Consider the following 17,411-nt stretch of genomic DNA (forward strand, 5'->3'; position numbering starts at 1 on the left):
CCCACCCCAGAGCCCACAACCCAGCCGGAGCCCTCAACCCCCGCTCCCACCCTCTGCCTCAGCCCAGAGCCCCCTCCTGCCCCCCAAACTCCTCATCCCGGCCCCACCCTCACCCTCTGCGTGGTGAAAATGGGAAAGTGAGCAAGGTGGGGAGAGAGAAAGGGGGGAAAGGGCGAGGCCCCGAAAAAGTGGTGGGTAGGGGCGGGACTTCGGGGCAGTGGGCGGAGCAAGGGCAGGGGCAAGGGTGTTCAGCTTTCTGCCGTTAGAAAGTTTCCTTCTGATGCTCCCTCACAAACATGGCGGACGGGGGGCGGGCTCGTCACTGGTTCCCCTCACAAACATGGCGGACGGGGGGAGCGCTCGTCACTGGTTCCCCTCACAAACATGGCACCTGACGTCGGTCCGCTTTGATTCTGAGCACGCGTAGATTTGCGAACGGTGCGTGTCGCGCGCGCCAATGACGTCTGGCTGGCCGCTGCCCTCGCTGGGAGGGACGCGGCGGGAGGCTGCCGCGGACACGTGGGGATGGAGCCGGACCAGGGCGCCAGGCGGCTGCGGAGGAGCCGGAGGCTGCAGGCGCGGGGGCTAGAGCCGGCGCCCGACCGTCCCCGGGAGGAGCCCCCGGCTCCCCCGCTCGGCCCCGAGGACGGGCAAGCGGGTGCCCCCGGGGAGCCCGGCCGCGGCGAGACCCTGGGGGCGGCCCCGGCCCTGGCCCTGCAGCGGCGGAATCCGGGCAAGGAGGCGCCGGCGGTTCCCAAGGGGAAACCCAAATCCGGGCGGGTGTGGAAGGATCCCGGCAAGAAGCGGTGAGCGCGGAGGCCGGGCGAGAAGGTGGGGTGCGGGGGGGAGCCAGGAGCAGGTCCATGGAGCGTGGGGGCTGGCGGAGGGGGGAGACGTGGGTAGGGTGGGGGTGGCGTAAGGAGGCTTGAGGCGCTGGCAGCGAGGATGGCTTGTGACTTCCCCGTGATGCGTTACAAACAGACGCAATTGGAGATGGGCGCTAACGCTAAATGGGCACCCGGGATAACGCCTCTCCCCCTTGTAAAAGTGCTCTGGAGCCCGTTCCTGGCCTGTTGTTGTGTGAAGCTGTCTTAATGCAAATACTCGCCTCTGTGTGTTGGTGGCTGATGGGAATTCTCTCTTCCCCCTCTCTTCTTCTTCAGGTTTTCCCATATGATTCAGGACAAGCCCCTCCGCACCTCCTGGGAGCGAAAGATGAAAGAGCGCCAGGAGAAGAAAATAGTCAAGGATTTTGCCCGGCATCTTCAGGAAGAAAAACAGAGGGAGCGTGAGGTAATGGGAGGGGATGGTGCAGCACAGCTCATTGCCCAATTATCCCAAACCCGTGTGTGTGTCTCCCCTTCCCCGCACCCACATGTTATCACAGTGGTAAACTAGGCTCCAAGAGGAGGCCTGCATGGGTTTATGAACCCCAAGATCTTATGGTATCCTGATGTTGGAATTGCCACTCCTCTGTCTGTTGTGATCAAGTAACCTTGCTGTTCTGTCTCAGTTTCTTCAGCTCTAAGTCTCCAGTGCAGAAATGCTTCTCTCAGGCTAGAGAAGCCTCCCTCATCCACCTCAGCTCTAGTTCCCACCTCGGCTTGCCTCTTGTTTGCCTCTAATGTAAGTGTTGTTCTTGAGCCTGACCTCTCTCCTCTCCACCTCCCTCCTCCAGTGTCTGGGACCTTGTTTCCTCCGTTGCAGCATTGCCTATGCATGCTGCTGCTTTAGCTCCACCCCGATCTTTGGCTCTCCTTCCTATGATTTCCCTGTGTTCCTGTTCTCCACATTCCTCTTTGTGGGATAATGATAAATATGAGGGGATACAAATATGAGGTATCAAGTCTGCTGTGTCAGGATATAAGATGACCACTAAGCGCAGCCTGGGCTCCAGGGGAAACTTCTGTTTGCTGAGGTTGTTCCATAGGTGGGTTGTTTGCACCTTCTCCGCAGCATCTGGTGTGGGCTGCTCTCAGAGACAGGATATTGGGCTGGATGGATCTCACCTTTTATCTGGGGTGGCAGTTTGCATGTGCAGACACCTACTGCCATGTGCTGATCCCAACCCTTCCGTCCTGAAGCAATTCTACTGGTTTTCTGTTAGGTTCTTGATCCAGTTTTGTTTAAAAACCTGCCACATCCTAGCTCCAGGCTATCACCTATCAGGCTGTCTCTTCCTTGCTCTAGCCACCTTCTCTCTTCCTTCATACCATACAACTTATTGTATGGCCTCTTCTTCTGACACCAGCGTCACCCCTCTGTTGGATGGTAGCAAATGTCTGGGGCCTTGCTGGTTATTTTTCCAGTAGAGGAGAAATCAGAGACACAGTCTGGGTACAATCCAAGTGTGACTTTGGTGTATTTATGCTATACATAGGTTTGGAATAATTCAATTTTTATCATTTTGATGGATAATATCAATGTTTATTTTTAAACATTGTTTCTGTTTTTTTATTTAAATTTTCACAATTGTATGAAATTGAGGGAGGGGGGTCAGACAATAATTCTTTGGTGTTTAGTCAAACGCTGGGATTCAAAGAGCTAAAGCTTTATCGCTGTTCAAACACAAATTGTCAACATCATGTCAAAATATGTAAAGTAAATAGCTTTAACTCAAACCCTAATAAGTTCTCAAGCAGCACTTTTCTTTCTTTGCCATCTGTACCTTTCAGTTACTATTGCTGGAAATATTTTTTCATCAATTTCAGCATGTATGGTGAAATCAGCATTTACTGATAAATATCTAATACTTCCAAGCTTACCCATACACCAGTTCTGGAACAGAGGTGGTCAAATAGCATACAGGGCAAATCTATCCTTCCAGGAATTTCTGAACAGCACTAGAGCCTGGTTCCCAGCGAACAACTCTGCCTCCAGAATTGACTGATCAGAGCAGTGAGCAAACTCCCACCACTGATGTGGCTTCCTCCTTCCCAGGATCACTGCTTCCAGAACCTTGCATAACCCAAAACTAAATGACCCAGCATGTCTGTCTAAGAGTCACGCTGTTTAAAGGGATGCTCTCCAATTCCAGTATGCTACACTTCAAGCCACTCCTTGATCTTCTCTTTGAGTCTGTAGGTACCTGCGTAAGGAACAGAAATTTTATAGAGGGCTCTTGAACCTAGCAGACAAAGGCATAACAAGATCCTATGACTGGACATGTAAGCTAGATAAACACAGACTAGAAATGAGGTGAAAATTTAAGCTCAGATTAGATGACCACAATGGTCTCGTCTGACTTTTAAATCTATAAGACTTGTGCACTAAGAAAAAGAACTTGGGAGAGTATAGAACAGTGCCACCTGCTGGAACCGCTTCAAGGAATTAAGCCCAATAGTTGGTACATAAGCTCCCTCTGGTACATAATGCAGCAGCCCTACTACTGAGTGGCACAGGTCCCCACAAACTCATCACCCCAGTTTCCTGACATTTACTGTCTTTTCTGGCACCCCTTTGGATACAGAGTGCAAAGCGAGGGGTGTGTCCTGCTATTCAGAGCCCTGTGTGGGACTGTCTCTGGCCACCTGAGATCGCCTTTCCTAACTGCAAGTCCGATCCCAGCATTCTACTGAAACAGCGAAACCACCTCCCAGTGAGAGAGGCTTATGAAAGGAGTCAGAACTTCCGTAGCAGAGGTCCCTAGATTATGTAGCTCTCACTCACTCATCATGTTGACTCCCCTGTCTCCCAGGAAGGATCTCTACACACAGACACACAACTAATTATTAAAGTACCTAGAGAGAATCTCACTGGGCCTGGTGCAAGAGCCTTCTCCTCTGCAGCTCTTGCCTTCCCTGTGCTCTCTTGCCTCAGTGATTCCATCTCTTCCAATCTTTGCTGGGGACCCCTCTCACCTTTTCTGCCTCTTCCCCCTTTGCTCCCAATCCTGGGCATGACCCTAGAATGCAGTTTCCCTGAATAGCAGGATATAAAATCAAAGCTTCACTCTGCTGTTTCTGCAGGAGAAAAAGCAGCGCCGGGAAGAGAACTTGAAACGACGCCTGGAGAACGAGCGGAAGGCGGAGATCGTACAAGTGGTGAGTGTCTTGGCTTTTTAGCCTCTCCTGCAGGGAGACCCAGAACCTACCTCTCCAACATGAGACGGATTCATTTGGGGGGCTCCTCCTCCCATGCTCACTGTGTCCCGGTTGCTGCTTGGGAAACCATATTTGTATTGAGGCCAGATTTTCGTAAGTTTCTGGGGTCAACCCAGTTTTTCTCCCTGCAGAGACTGGTTCTTGTTGAATGCCCAAGGCAGGGACAAGAAGGTGAAAATGAACTGAGAGAGAGAGAAATCCAGATGGATAGTGGGGAAAACAGCCTCATACTGGAATATGTGAGCCTCTGGAATAGTCTTTTGTTGCAGGGGGAGCCCGTCACTAAAACTGTTCAGGGCTGGACTAGGCAGAGCCCTGCTGGCCATACTTTAGGGAACAGCGCTGCTTTGGCCCTGAGATGCATGACTTGCCCCAGTGGCTGAAAACTTTCCAGTGAAACTGTTTTTGACTGAAAATTGGAGGATTAACTTTTTTTGTGAGAGTTGTCTTTTTATTTGAAAAACTGAAATGCTTCCATTTGGAAAAGCTGCCGTGGTGCCTCCTAGAAGTTGTAGTCGAGTTACCTCATGCTCCCATTCTCCTCTCAGCTGGACTCACCAGCCAGACCACATTTCCCATGATGCACCACAGGCAGGCCTGCCCACGATGTACATCTTCACGAAGGGACAGTGCGATACATCATGGGAGACGTAGTCTGACCAGGCAGCCCAGCCTATAGAGGAGAATTGGGATTATGAGGCACTTGAACTACCCTCTCATGAGATACCACAGCACCATTTTTTTCTGACCAGCTGTCTCCAATAGGTGTGTTGTCCTTGGTCTGTGTTGCTCCATAGCTGAGGTTCACAGCTTTTCTCTCTTGCTCCACCCCTGCAGATCCGGAATCCGCTCAAGCTGAAGCGTGCCAAGAAGAAGCAACTGCGCCGGATCGAGAAGCGGGATACGCTGGCACTATTGCAGAAACGCCAGGCGCAGCGCAAAGAGGCCAAGGAGTGAGGCTGCAGAGGGGAAGGGCAATAAAGCTCAGGGCAGCTGTTTCTCTGGGGTCCATCTGTCCGGACACTGCTTTCCCAGCTATCCTGCCCATCGCCTCCTTATGCCTTCGCTGGGGACTCCCCATCACCTCTCCTCCCTGCAGTAGGCTGATCAGCTGCGCTGAGTACACGCTGGCTCACTCACGAGGGGTTATACAAACTCACGGGCCGCACAGCTGCTCTTAAATGGAAACCTGCATTGTCTTCTCTTGCACCAGCGAGGCAGGATGCTGCAGTCCACAGCGCTGGGAGGTGTCATAAGCCCTAATGAGACAGGGATGAGGTGTCCTCATACTGCCTGACTTGGGGCAAAGAAACCAAAGACCGTGGCAGCTGAGCCAATGTGTGAACTGGAGCCCCTGCTGTTAAAGGCTCTGAATCCTCTTAAGCAGCGCACGCTCACAGGCTTGTGGAGCTGGTGGGAGCAGGGCTGGAGCAGGGAGCTGCTTCTGGTGTCTGTCTTGGCCTGTGCCTCACTAATTTGATCATCTGTTAGGAGGAACCACATAGAAAAAGATTTGGGTTTGTAGGGACCTAGGTTGTGGACTGGGTGCTGTCTGTTGCTGTCTTATATTTGTAATGGTCTGTCACCTTGCTCTGTGGTAAAGGACAGAAGTCCCAGCTGCCCAGAGTAGGCCAAGCTTCTCTCCCATCAATCAGCCTCTTCCCCAGGTTTGAGGTGGGTGTTCATCCTTCTTGCCTTATCCAATTGGCCTTTCTGCTGAGACTGACAACCAGGGGCCTGATTATTAAATGAGAGGGTGGGTTTTTATTTTGCTGGACTCTTCCTGGAAATCTGCCACAGGTGACCCACTAACTCGTTGAAGAGGTTCCTGGCAACAGCTAGGAGAGGATGACGGTGGGTTGCTCCCAACCACGTCAGGGCTGTATGTGAGAAGGGATTTGTTGATCCATCCATGTTTGCTCTGGCCAAAGAAATGAAACAGAAGGAAAAATACCAGCCAAGCCTGTGTCCTGCTCGCTCCTTTCCGTCCAGAGGAGTGTAAGGCGCAGGGAGTGTCCACAAAAACACTGGTGGGGATGGCGGGAGGGAGTCAGATATGCTGTGCAGGAGCCATTCAGCATGGGGTGAAGGCTTGCGGCCCTGAAAGGGGCAGTGGGTAGCTGTGCACTGCCTGCGCCCACAAGAGCTGCCTGGCAGCTCCCATTGACTGCAGTTCCCCCACCCCAGGGGCTGCAGAGACATGCCAGCTGCTTCCGGGAGCAGCGTGGGGCCAGAGCAAGCAGGGAGCCTGCTTTAGCCTCGCTGCATTGCCACTGGGAGCCACCTGTGGTAAGCGCCTTCTGGCCAGAGCCTACACCTTGCACCCCCTCCTGCACCCCAAGCCCCAGTTCAGAGCTGCCTCCTGGCCTCCAAGCCCCTGCCCCAGGCTCGTCCCGGAGACCCCTCCCACACATAAGGAAGCAGGGGGGCGCCTGTGTGTAAAGTGAATTGCTGGGAGGGGGCAGGATGGAGTTCGGTGAGGGGTAGATCTGTAAAAAGAAGGATAGAGTGGTGAGGTGGGCCTGAGGTGAAAGGGGATGGTAGTGAGGATTAAGGCTGGGCATGAGGGACACTTAGAGGTGTGGCCAGACCTGTATATGATAACAGGGCCTTTGACTGATACCTCCTGCCAGGCCGTTTCCTGTAGCAATAGATCAGCCCATCACTTGCAGTTGGCAGCCCTCAGCTGCTGGACTTCTGCCTCCAGCCCTGCCAGGCCCAAGCGGTGCATCCTGTCACCTTGCTGCACCAGCAGGCCTAGCAACCCGCTGAGCTGCTGCATCCATCCCCCAAGGTGAGTCCTGCAGCTGCCGCAGTAACAGGCCCATGTGGAAGAGCCTGCCTGGCCAGGTTCACTATGGTAAAAGTAGGTGGTGGAGCCCATAGCAGAGGGGCAGGATGCCCACTGAGGCTTAGCTGCTGCTTCCCCAGTGGGTGAAGGGTGGATGTGGCAGCAGCCATGGAATTCTGCCTGGCTATGCTGGTAGCCAGTCCCTCTCTCACTGGGCATTCACGTGATAGCAGGGAGTGTTTGGCAATTGTGTGAGTGCCTCTGTCCCTGGTAGATGCTACGCTGCCAAGGATCTGACTCCCCTGCTCCTGGGTAGGAATGGGCGGCCAGGAGTGCTGGGTGCTCTCTGCGAACAAATATGGGGCAGGAAGCACCACAGCTGGGTTTTATTCCCAGTCTTGCCACTGGGCCTCTCATTATCTCCCTGTGCCTGGAAGGTCTGTAAAACAGGCCACCTGCAAGGCCCAGGAGAGGGGTTAATGCGGTGATTCTCTGACAACAGTCTAGAAGGGCTGAGTGGGAGTGATACATGAGACAACCCTGAGAAGCTCCCTCATGGACCTTGCGCCATGGAACAAATTAAGGTATTGGGCAAGTTCACAGGTCCTCTAACCAAGAGTACAATATCCAGTTGGTTGGCTAAAATGTCTGATATACCTGGGACAACAGGAACAGATGTCTCAACCATGGTTGCAAAAGAACTAAATAACCCTTGAATGTTTGAGTTAGAGGAATCTAAAAGGTTAGACGATTCCTGAAGCCAGGTTCAGCAGTTGCTCCAGTAGCAACTGGAATTTTGATGTAGGGAGAAGGCTCAGCTTGAGAACTCCACGTTACAAGAGAAAGGTTTAAAGGTTGAGCTGAAGATTAAATAGCTGTAATGCACTTGTGATCAGCAATGGCTTGAAATATTAAGGGAGCAAGATTGCTGTTTAAGGAAAATGGCCACAAAGGCGGCAAGCAGTAAATGTGGTTCTGAACTCTCAACACCAGCAGACTTTGGCTAACCATGCATATTGCCAACAGGAAGCAGCTTGCTTATAGGAAGAGCTGCAGGCTATGAAGGTAGTAAACAGCGCAGCTCAGGGAAGCAGTGCTGTAGTGAGCATTAAGAAAGTTGTGTTCAGAAAATTGGAGGAAAAGAACAGGGTTAGCTCTCGTACGAGTTCAGAAAACTTTTTCTGGACTTCTTTATGGAAGTAATATCAATAACCTGAAAAGAAGTGAAGTTTTTCTTCCCAGTAGGGGATTCTGATTCTGTAGAGAAACAATGGGTAAAAGAAAAACCAGAGTCATGAATGACTTGGAAATTAGTGCATGGAAATCCCGAGTTGACTCTGGATGGGAAGGTACCGTGTGATGTAACACAATCAGAAGGAACATTAGTGTCACAATTTGATTTAACAATGAAAACAGCAGTAATGTTTAATAATTCATATACTGCTTTAAACAGTCTAGGAAAAGTTGTTGGTAAAATAACTTAAGAAAGGATGGCCACCCCCAAAGAAAAAACCTCAAGGTGCACTGCTGATAGCTTTCCCCAACAATGGGCCACAAGGAAAAGAGGAACCAGCAAAATAAAGGGGAACCAAGGAAAGAAGAGGGCAAAGAAAAAGTCTTGCCCCTTGTGAAAAGAAGAGAATTTCTGATCCGGGCAGAAATTGGCTTTGGAGAAAATTGCTACAGTATGAGCCTCTGGATCAGATTGATAGGCTACCCACTGAAGAATTGTTTCTGAGATTGGCAAGTCATGAGCAAACCTATGGCTCCCCCATGCTCCAAAGACCAAGTACAGGCGGCGGTCCGCCTCCCTAGCTCCCCATTGTCAGCAAACGATCATGCTGACCTAGTGGCACATTTAAAATGGGTTGAATGGGGAAGACCCACAGTTTATGTGGTGATTAATAGCAGAGCATTCAAACAAAATATGTTAGTAGACACAAGTGCCACTTTTGGTACGGGTAGAAAGAATTTATTTCGACCACCAGTAGCAAAAAAAGATTGCAAGGATTTAATGAAACAGAAAGTAAAGTGCCATTTAGCTAGCCAATATGTTTTTGGTTAGGAACAAATCAAGGAATAGGACAATTTGGCCTGATAAATTTGGATGGCAATGGAATAATAGGAATAGATATGTTGAATAATGGTAGCCAACTAGTCATAGGCGCTGACTTCCCCTTTTTCCCCATGGGTGCTCAACCCCCCCTCCTCTGCCCTCAGCTCCACCCCCACTCCACCCCTTCCATGAAGTCCCGCCCCTGCCCCTCCTCTTCCCACCTCTGCCCCACCCTGCCCCCATTCCAACACCTTCCCCAAAGTCCCCGCCCCAACTCCTCCCCCTCCCTGCCCCTATTCCAACTCCTTCCCCAAATCCCCACCCCGCCTCCTCCCCCTCCCTTCCGGAGCGTGCTAATGTTGCCAAACAGCTAGGTGGGAAGGTAGCAGAGGAGTGAGGATGCGGCGAGGTTGGGGGAGGGGGAGGAGAGCTTGCCTGCCAGTGGGCACAGAGCACCCACTAATTTTTCCCTGTGCGTGCTCCAGCCCCGGAGCACCCATGGAGTCAGCGTCTATGCAACTAGTATTAATGGATGACGTGAACGCTCATAGGAGAAACCTTCAAAGAGCTCAGTAGAATAGCAAGGCAGATGAACAGGCTGAGAAAGGAACCAAGGGGGGGATAGTGTGGCAGCCACAATTCCGATCAACCCCAATAGCAAAAATAGAAAGAACAAATTGATTTAGTAGTGCTTCAGAACAGGGATCCTGAGATAAAGAAATTGGGAACAACATAAAAATAGCAGGGATGAAAGATTTGGCAGAATGAAACAGGATTAGTGTTAGCTACCAAAACAGAAAATAACATGTTTGTATGGGTTGTGCCAACAGAAGTTAGATCTGAAATTATAGCTTTAGTTCATAATAATGGACATTTAGTGATGGATAAAACTCTTACTTGGCCACATCCTGTAGCCTACTATCAGAACAGATGTGGAAGAATATGTAAACAACTGCCTACCCTGCGCTGCCAATAATGCAGATACCAAGATAGTAAAAGGGCATTGGGACATCAAAGAATAGAAGGCCCATGGGTCAGGTTACAGATTGATTATATTGGTCTGCTTCAAAAACTGCAAGAGGAAAACAGTATTGCCTGGTAATATGGGATCTTTTTATAAAATAGGCAGGAGAGACCCCCTAACTGATGTCAGTATAGACAGGGGGAGAATTTGACGGGTTTGTTATGTGGATACTGGATCCACATGTTCCATCTTGCTTACCATTGGAAATCCCATAGAATTTATACCATATATTTCATCTGATGAAAAAGCGATTCAAGGTATTCACAGAATAGAGGGCTCAATCCCATTAAGCATCCCTGTAATGATGGAAATAGGAAACAGAAGAATGGCAGGAATTAGAGTGGTACTCATGGAAATAGGACTAATCAGTTTTGGAATAATAGGAAGGGATATTCTTACACAAATGCAATGCACAGTTGATTTTGTCAATGGAGTTGTGTGGACCATAAATTGAAAAATAATTGTAAACAAAACAAAGTAAAAAGAGATCTGCTACACAGAGCTCTGGGAGGGGCAGGAACAGGTCTTGGAGTGTTAATTAAATGCAGTAGGACAGTACTAGGAGCTTTGTCTAAACCCCTTAAAATAACTTTAAATGAGATAAGCACTAGCCATCGGCTGATAGCTAGTTTGCTCCCTGGATGGGAGAAGCTACAAGAAGTGGATCATTTACCTCCACTGTTCGTAATACTGCTATTACAGAGCAATGTATCTATGGCATTAGCTTGTATACAAGCACAAACACGGACTAATGATGTGGTAAAGGACATCATAAGGGATGGAATGAGTGAGATTTTGCCTTTAGAAATAAGAAGCATTATGTAGAAATATGCTACTATCTCTGAACAAAAATTTGTATTCTTGGTAGAAAACGATAAATTTTACACATGATGTACAATTAAATCAAATTACCACCTATATAGTGATGATGTCTGATGCTCAGATAGAATGGATTTTGGCATTAGGATTAAATGTTAATGACGGTTTAATGCAGCCAGTGGAACATAAATTGTGGGGCATGAAACAAACCTTTGTATGGAAAACTGTGGAATTTGAAGCCTGCATGGAAGAGTGTGGGTATTGGATATGTTTGCAGTTATGATACTATACAACCATATGATATATGTTTAAGATGTCATTACCAACTAGATCCTTTTCCACTTAATGGATCTGTAGTTGTGTATTTAGGAAATGTGTATGTACTGGAAGTTGGTGTAATTGGTTTGAAGTTAATCGTTTGTTTATCATAACACATGATCCTCAGGAAAACCAATGTCTATGCAATATAACTACTATAATAGGATGTGATTTTAATTTTTCATTGCCTGAAAGAAAAAGTGAAGACATTAAAGATCAGTTTCAGATATATATCAAGATTAACCCAATACCATTGGGAATGAACATAAGTCTAGTTAGGTAGCTATTAAGGCATTCTGACTTACAAAAACAATTACAGATAGCTCAGGAAAGTACACAAAAAGTCATGATCATTGCACACCACTCTAGTGATGAACAAGTTATGGAACGAATACAAAAAGATACTAAACATAGGTGGTGGAAGATACTTTTGGAATGGTCTCCCACAGCAACAGGATTCTTTAATGCTATTCTACATCCTTTAGTAATAATTTTGGTGTTTCAGGTTTTGGTGGCAATTACACTTATCATTTTGGTGTGCTTGCCCAAAGAGAAATTTAAGCAGCTGCAGCATATACTGTCCACAAGTCTTAAAAGAGCTATAATGGTGCACGAGGTGTGCAGCCTTAGTGAGGCAGAATCAAGGATGACAAGATATTGTGCCAGCAAGAAGAAATATCTGTTTGGTCTCATGGAGAGCCTTGAGCTAATGCTGGACAAAACTGAACATCCACTGAACTCACTAATTAGGTGTTGGATTGATAAACAAGTATATCACGCAATAAGGAGGGGACTGATACAAGAGATTTTTCTGGCTGCCCTATTCTGTGTGGAAATACAGCACTAGAAGCACTGTCCAGAACTAAAGGTGCTGACCTGTTACCATTAGTTGAAGCAGGGAGAAATTGAGATTTGGGCTTGTTTGAATTAGTGAAATTGGAGTGGTGACAGTGAAACGTAATGTTAAGGTACATATACATGTATAATTTGTTTAATAATCATGAGGATTTAAATAGTTAATAAAGATGGTTTTAAGCGGTTATGGCGGCTGCAAGAAATCAAAGCTGGGAAAACCAAACTGGAGGACTTAGAATGATCTGGCCAAGGGCAAGCAGGCGGGTTGGGGGTGAAATAAAGGTCACTCCAAAAACCTAAAGAGAGGGGTCAGTTAGGTAGAACACAGGTCTTCAAACTGGTCCAGCCTTAATAGCACAGGTTTTCAGTCAGGTCCAGCTTTGATTGACAGGTGAAGGCCTTGAAGCTGATTGGTTCTCTTTTAAATCCCAATCATTATCAGCCAATCAGGATAAGCTAAAATCTGTATATAAGGCAGAGAGCTGACAGGCTTTAGTTAGTTTGTCTGCCTCAGCGTGAGTGGAAGGAGTTGGAATGAGTGGGAGAAGAAAAAGAAACTCAACTAAAAGAGTTGAAACCATAAGAAGACAGAGAGCAGAAACAAAGTAGCAGTGACAACATTAGGTCTGACAGATCAGAAGGACCTAGAGTAGAGGGAAGGAAAACCAACAGGAAAGTAAGCCCATAATGAGAAATAAACTGAGTGAATAGGTGTGTATGGGATAATAAAGCTGGATATTTGTGTATATATGCTTAATGTTTAAGAACTTGCTGTCAGTATCCTATATGTGATTAGCCACTGCATATAGAATGTAACCACTTAAAGCTATTTTCCAGTTGTAGGATATTGCAATTTTGAGTACTTTAATGTGCATCTGTGCTAATAGAATTCTATGCTTTTGTTAAGAAAATATGAATGTATTTCTTTTAATATATTTTAAATTTGCTGTTTTCTTAATATGTTTTAGATTTACTTTATTAGGAAATATTGTGTTAAATAAAGATTATTTTTGTTGTTGAAGGATTACTGCCTGAGGGTCAATCCTTTGAGCAGAAGGGTATCCATATCCTCCACAGGTTAGAGGGAAGCCCCCTGGTAAAACCCTGGCAGTTCCTCTAGGGTATGCCACCCCATTTCACTTACCAAAACCAAACAAATTGAGGATTAAGTTGTGAATATAGGCAGGCTCTTGTAGGAGTGCCTGGAGTCCTGTTTTAGGGGTAATAGGAGCAGCTGGCTGATAAATAAGGGGTTCTGTGGGCCACAGGATAATTACCTACCTTCTAGGTGTAGAAAGACATAAATTGGCTTTTTATTTTAAAAATTCTGTTTGTCTTCCCACTGAGCCTGAGAGGCAGAAATCCAGTCCCAGTTTCTCTGCAAGAAAAGTCATTTTCACACTTCTGGGAATTCAGACTGGTTCCTTGTCTCCCCACCCCTGCTTCCTCATCAGGCTGAGCAATGCAGCTATCATACCCTGTTCCCCTGGGGGCCAACTCAGGGATCTTTAACCCTTCCCGTACTGCCACTGTCCAGACTGCTAAAAAGGCATAGGCCAGAGAAGGTGGGGCATCCATTGCTGCAGACTCTAAGGCAGCCCCTGTGGCTTAGCAGGAACAGGTTGTGGAGCCACCAGTGGTTTATTATGGGTTTATGTAGATACAGATGTATGGATTGTGGAAGGAAAGTCTCCCTCATAGGTTATAGACACCTGGGAATAGTTTAAAAGTTCAGCCACACATGGAGATCAAAGCAGCACCTCCCAGCCAGCGGTAACAATTGGAACTTTAAGCCAAAGGAGGACAGCTGGAGTGGGAAGGAAGTGGAGGCTGAACAACTGGGAAGGGGTTTAGAGAAGCTGTTCAGAGTCTGGGCTTGTTTGCTATTAATGCTGGATTCTGCAACTAACGAATGTTTCGGAGAAAGTCTTGCAAGGGCCTCAGCGCCGAACAACCTGCAGCTGCTCCAAGCCCAGCATCACCTCTGGCTCCAGGCACTGCATTGGCTCTGCAGTGGGCAGTGAATCAAGTCTGTGGTAATAGAGCTGGGGTAAAAACTTCAACTCTATTAAAGTCAGTGAGGGTTTTGCCATTGATCTGGCTAGAGTCAGGATTTCTCCCTGACCTTCAGGGCTCAAGGCAAGCCAGGCCCACGGCTGTGCTCAGCAGGAACGATGGAGCTGCCTGTAACAAGAGGCTGGTGGGTTAGAGGCAGGGCTTTCTCAGGAGCCAGGCTGTGGCCCTCTCAGGTCATGCGGCTCTAGATGCATTGTCAGCACAGTAGCCGCCAGGGCCGGATTAACCTTTTGTGGGCCCGGCTCCAAACATATCTGTGGGCTCCCAAGGAGGCAATGGAGCATGGCACGGGGAGGTCAGCTACAGGCAAAGGGGCATGGCAGGGGTGGCTCCGCTCCGCCCAGTGCGAGGGCACTATTTACAAACCAGCAGTTGCCAGACGCACAGTGGCCTGCCCGGCCCTGTGCTGCCAGCGTATCCCTTTCCCTCAGGGGCAGGCCCATGCCACACCACACGGCCTACCCCACCCAGCACCCCCTGACTCCCTGTGGCCAGAGCCCCCTGGACCCACCCACAAACACACAGTGCCCTGCACAACACCACCCCTGCCCACAGCCCCACCACAACTGCCCAGCACCCTCCACAGAACCCCCACTCCCTACTGCCCCAACACACACAGATCTTCCCTGCCCCCTCACAACCCAGCACCCCCACACACGCCCCACAGACCTACTCCGCCACATCCTGCCTCTCGGCTGTACTCACTGGCCTTGCTGGGAGGTGACTGTGTCTGCTGGGCTGAGCTGGCAGCGCAGCCAGGGCTGGTCCCAGGGCCGGGAATAGCTCTGGCCCCTCAGGAGTGGTGCGATCAGCCAGACCAGGACCTGCCCCGGCCAGGGTCCCTCAAGATGCGCTTGCCTGGAGGGGCCCAGCCAAGCCCACCACACTGTTTCCCCCCAACCCCACACACACCTGGCTGAGACTGGACAGGCTTCTGCACCAGTCCCAGGCAGCTCAGCTCTGGGGAGACAGGTGGGGCCCCACAGGTGGTGGGAAGCAGAGACTGCCCAGAGCCGGAGGTGCACTGGGGTCCAGCCAGGGGGCTGAGAGGAGCAGGGGGTGGGGCTAGGGGGTGGAGCGGAGTCCTCGGCTAGCCGCTGGGCAGGCCGAGAGGAGCAAGTGGTGGGCGAGGGGAGCCAGCAGGGTCTCGGGGCGCAGTGCAAGCGGAGCAGGCTGGGGCCTCTTCTGAGCATAGGCCCGGCTCCTTGGAGCCACTGGAGCCATTGTAAACCCGGCACAGAATAGAGATCCTGCCTGAGATCAGGGTACACACAAGAGACAGTCCCTACTGTGCAAAGCTAGTATTGCCTAGTGGATAGCTCACTAGACTAGGGGTATGTCTACACTACGGAATAAGGTCAAATTTATAGAAGTTGGTTTTTTAGAAATCGGTTTTATATATTCGAGTGTGTGTGTCCCCACAGAAGTGCATTAAGTGCATTAACTCGGCGGAGTGCTTCCACAGTACCGAGGCTAGAGTCGACTTCCGGAGCATTGCACTGTGGGTAGCTATCCCACAGTTCCCGCAGTCTCCGCTGCCCATTGGAATTCTGGGTTGAGATCCCAATGCCTGATGGGGCTGAAACATTGTCGCGGGTGGTTCTGGGTACATATCGTCAGTCCCCCCTTCCCTCCCTCCCTCCCTCCGTGAAAGCAAGGGCAGACAATCGTTTCGCGCCTTTTTTCCTGAGTTACCTGTGCGGACGCCATACCACCGCAAGCATGGAGCCCGCTCAGGTAACCGTCACCGTATGTCTCCTGGGTGCTGGCAGACGTGGCACGGCATTGCTACACAGTAGCAGCAACCCATTGCCTTGTGGCAGCAGACAGTACAATACGACTGGTAGCCGTCCTCGTCATGTCCGAGGTACTCCTGGTCGCCTGTGTGAGGTCGATCAAGAGCGCCTGGGCAGACATGGGCGCAGGGACTAAATTTTTAGTGACTTGACCAGGTCATTCTCTTAAGTCCGGCAGTCAGTCCTATTGAACCGTCTTATGGTGAGCAGGTAGGCAATATGTCCTTCTGCACCGTCTGCTGCCAGCCAAAGATGTAAAAGATAGATGGAGTGGATCAAAACAAGAAATAGACCAGATTTGTTTTATACTCATTTGCCTCCTCCCCTGTCTAGGGGACTCATTCCTCTAGGTCACACTGCAGTCACTCACAGAGAAGGTGCAGTGAGGTAAATCTAGCCATGTATCAATCAGAGGCCAGGCTAACCTCCTTGTTCCAATAAGAACAATAACTTAGGTGCACCATTTCTTATTGGAACCCTCCGTGAAGCCAACCCTGTAAGCCGTGTCGTCAGTCGCCCCTCCCTCCGTCAGAGCAACGGCAGACAATCATTCCGTGCCTTTTTTCTGTGCGGACACCATACCAAGGCAAGCATGGAGTCCGCTCAGCTCACTTTGGCAATTAGGAGCACATTAAACACCACACGCATTATCCAGCAGTATATGCAGCACCAGAACCTGGCAAAGCGCTACCGGGCGAGGAGGCGACATCAGCGCTGTCACGTGAGTGATCAGGACATGGACACAGATTTCTCTCAAAGCACGGGCCCTGCCAATGCATGCATCATGGTGCTAATGGGGCAGGTTCATGCTGTGGAACGCCGATTCCGGGCTCGGGAAACAAGCACAGACTAGTGGGACCACATAGTGTTGCAGGTCTGGGACGATTCCCAGTGGCTGCGAAACTTTCGCATGCGTAAGGGCACTTTCATGGAACTTTGTGACTTGCTTTCCCCTGCCCTGAAGCGCATGAATACCAAGATGAGAGCAGCCCTCACAGTTGAGAAGCGAGTGGCGATAGCCCTGTGGAAGCTTGCAACGCCAGACAGCTACTGGTCAGTTGGGAATCAATTTGGAGTGGGCAAATCTACTGTGGGGGCTGCTGTGATGCAAGTAGCCCACGCAATCAAAGATCTGCTGATATCAAGGGTAGTGACCCTGGGAAATGTGCAGGTCATAGTGGATGGCTTTGCTGCAATGGGATTCCCTAACTGTGGTGGGGCCATAGACGGAACCCATATCCCTATCTTGGCACCGGAGCACCAAGCCGGCGAGTACATAAACCGCAAGGGGTACTTTTCAATAGTGCTGCAAGCTCTGGTGGATCACAAGGGACGTTTCACCAACATCAACGTGGGATGGCCGGGAAAGGTACATGACGCTCGCATCTTCAGGAACTCTGGTCTGTTTCAAAAGCTTCAAGAAGGGACTTTATTCCCAGACCAGAAAATAACTGTTGGTGATGTTGAAATGCCTATATGTATCCTTGGGGACCCAGCCTACCCCTTAATGCCATGGCTCATGAAGCCGTACACAGGCAGCCTGGACAGCAGTCAGGAGCTGTTCAACTACAGG

The 17,411-nt window shown here is 49.5% G+C and overlaps 1 protein-coding gene across 1 annotated transcript; it reads left to right on the top strand.

The window, feature by feature from the left end:
* Positions 1-647: 647 nt before the first annotated feature.
* Positions 648-9,168, top strand: CCDC86 (coiled-coil domain containing 86). Its single transcript, XM_074954617.1, has 4 exons — positions 648-806; positions 1,164-1,293; positions 3,969-4,043; positions 4,941-9,168. Exons 2-4 carry the CDS (start codon positions 1,174-1,176, stop codon positions 5,058-5,060), a joined length of 315 nt encoding a protein of 104 aa, XP_074810718.1. The 5' UTR covers positions 648-806; positions 1,164-1,173; the 3' UTR covers positions 5,061-9,168.
* The last annotated feature ends 8,243 nt before the right edge of the window (positions 9,169-17,411 follow it).

This window comes from Natator depressus, chromosome 6, assembly GCF_965152275.1.
Source record: "Natator depressus isolate rNatDep1 chromosome 6, rNatDep2.hap1, whole genome shotgun sequence".
In the NCBI taxonomy this organism is placed as follows: domain Eukaryota; kingdom Metazoa; phylum Chordata; order Testudines; family Cheloniidae; genus Natator; species Natator depressus.

Coding starts and splice junctions, on each gene's coding strand:
- CCDC86 (XM_074954617.1), top strand. CDS start 1,174: ATGATTCAGGACAAGCCCCTCCGCACCTCCTGGGAGCGAAAGATGAAA. Junction 1,294..3,968: donor AAAAACAGAGGGAGCGTGAG/GTAATGGGAGGG, acceptor CTGTTTCTGCAG/GAGAAAAAGCAGCGCCGGGA. Junction 4,044..4,940: donor AGGCGGAGATCGTACAAGTG/GTGAGTGTCTTG, acceptor CCACCCCTGCAG/ATCCGGAATCCGCTCAAGCT.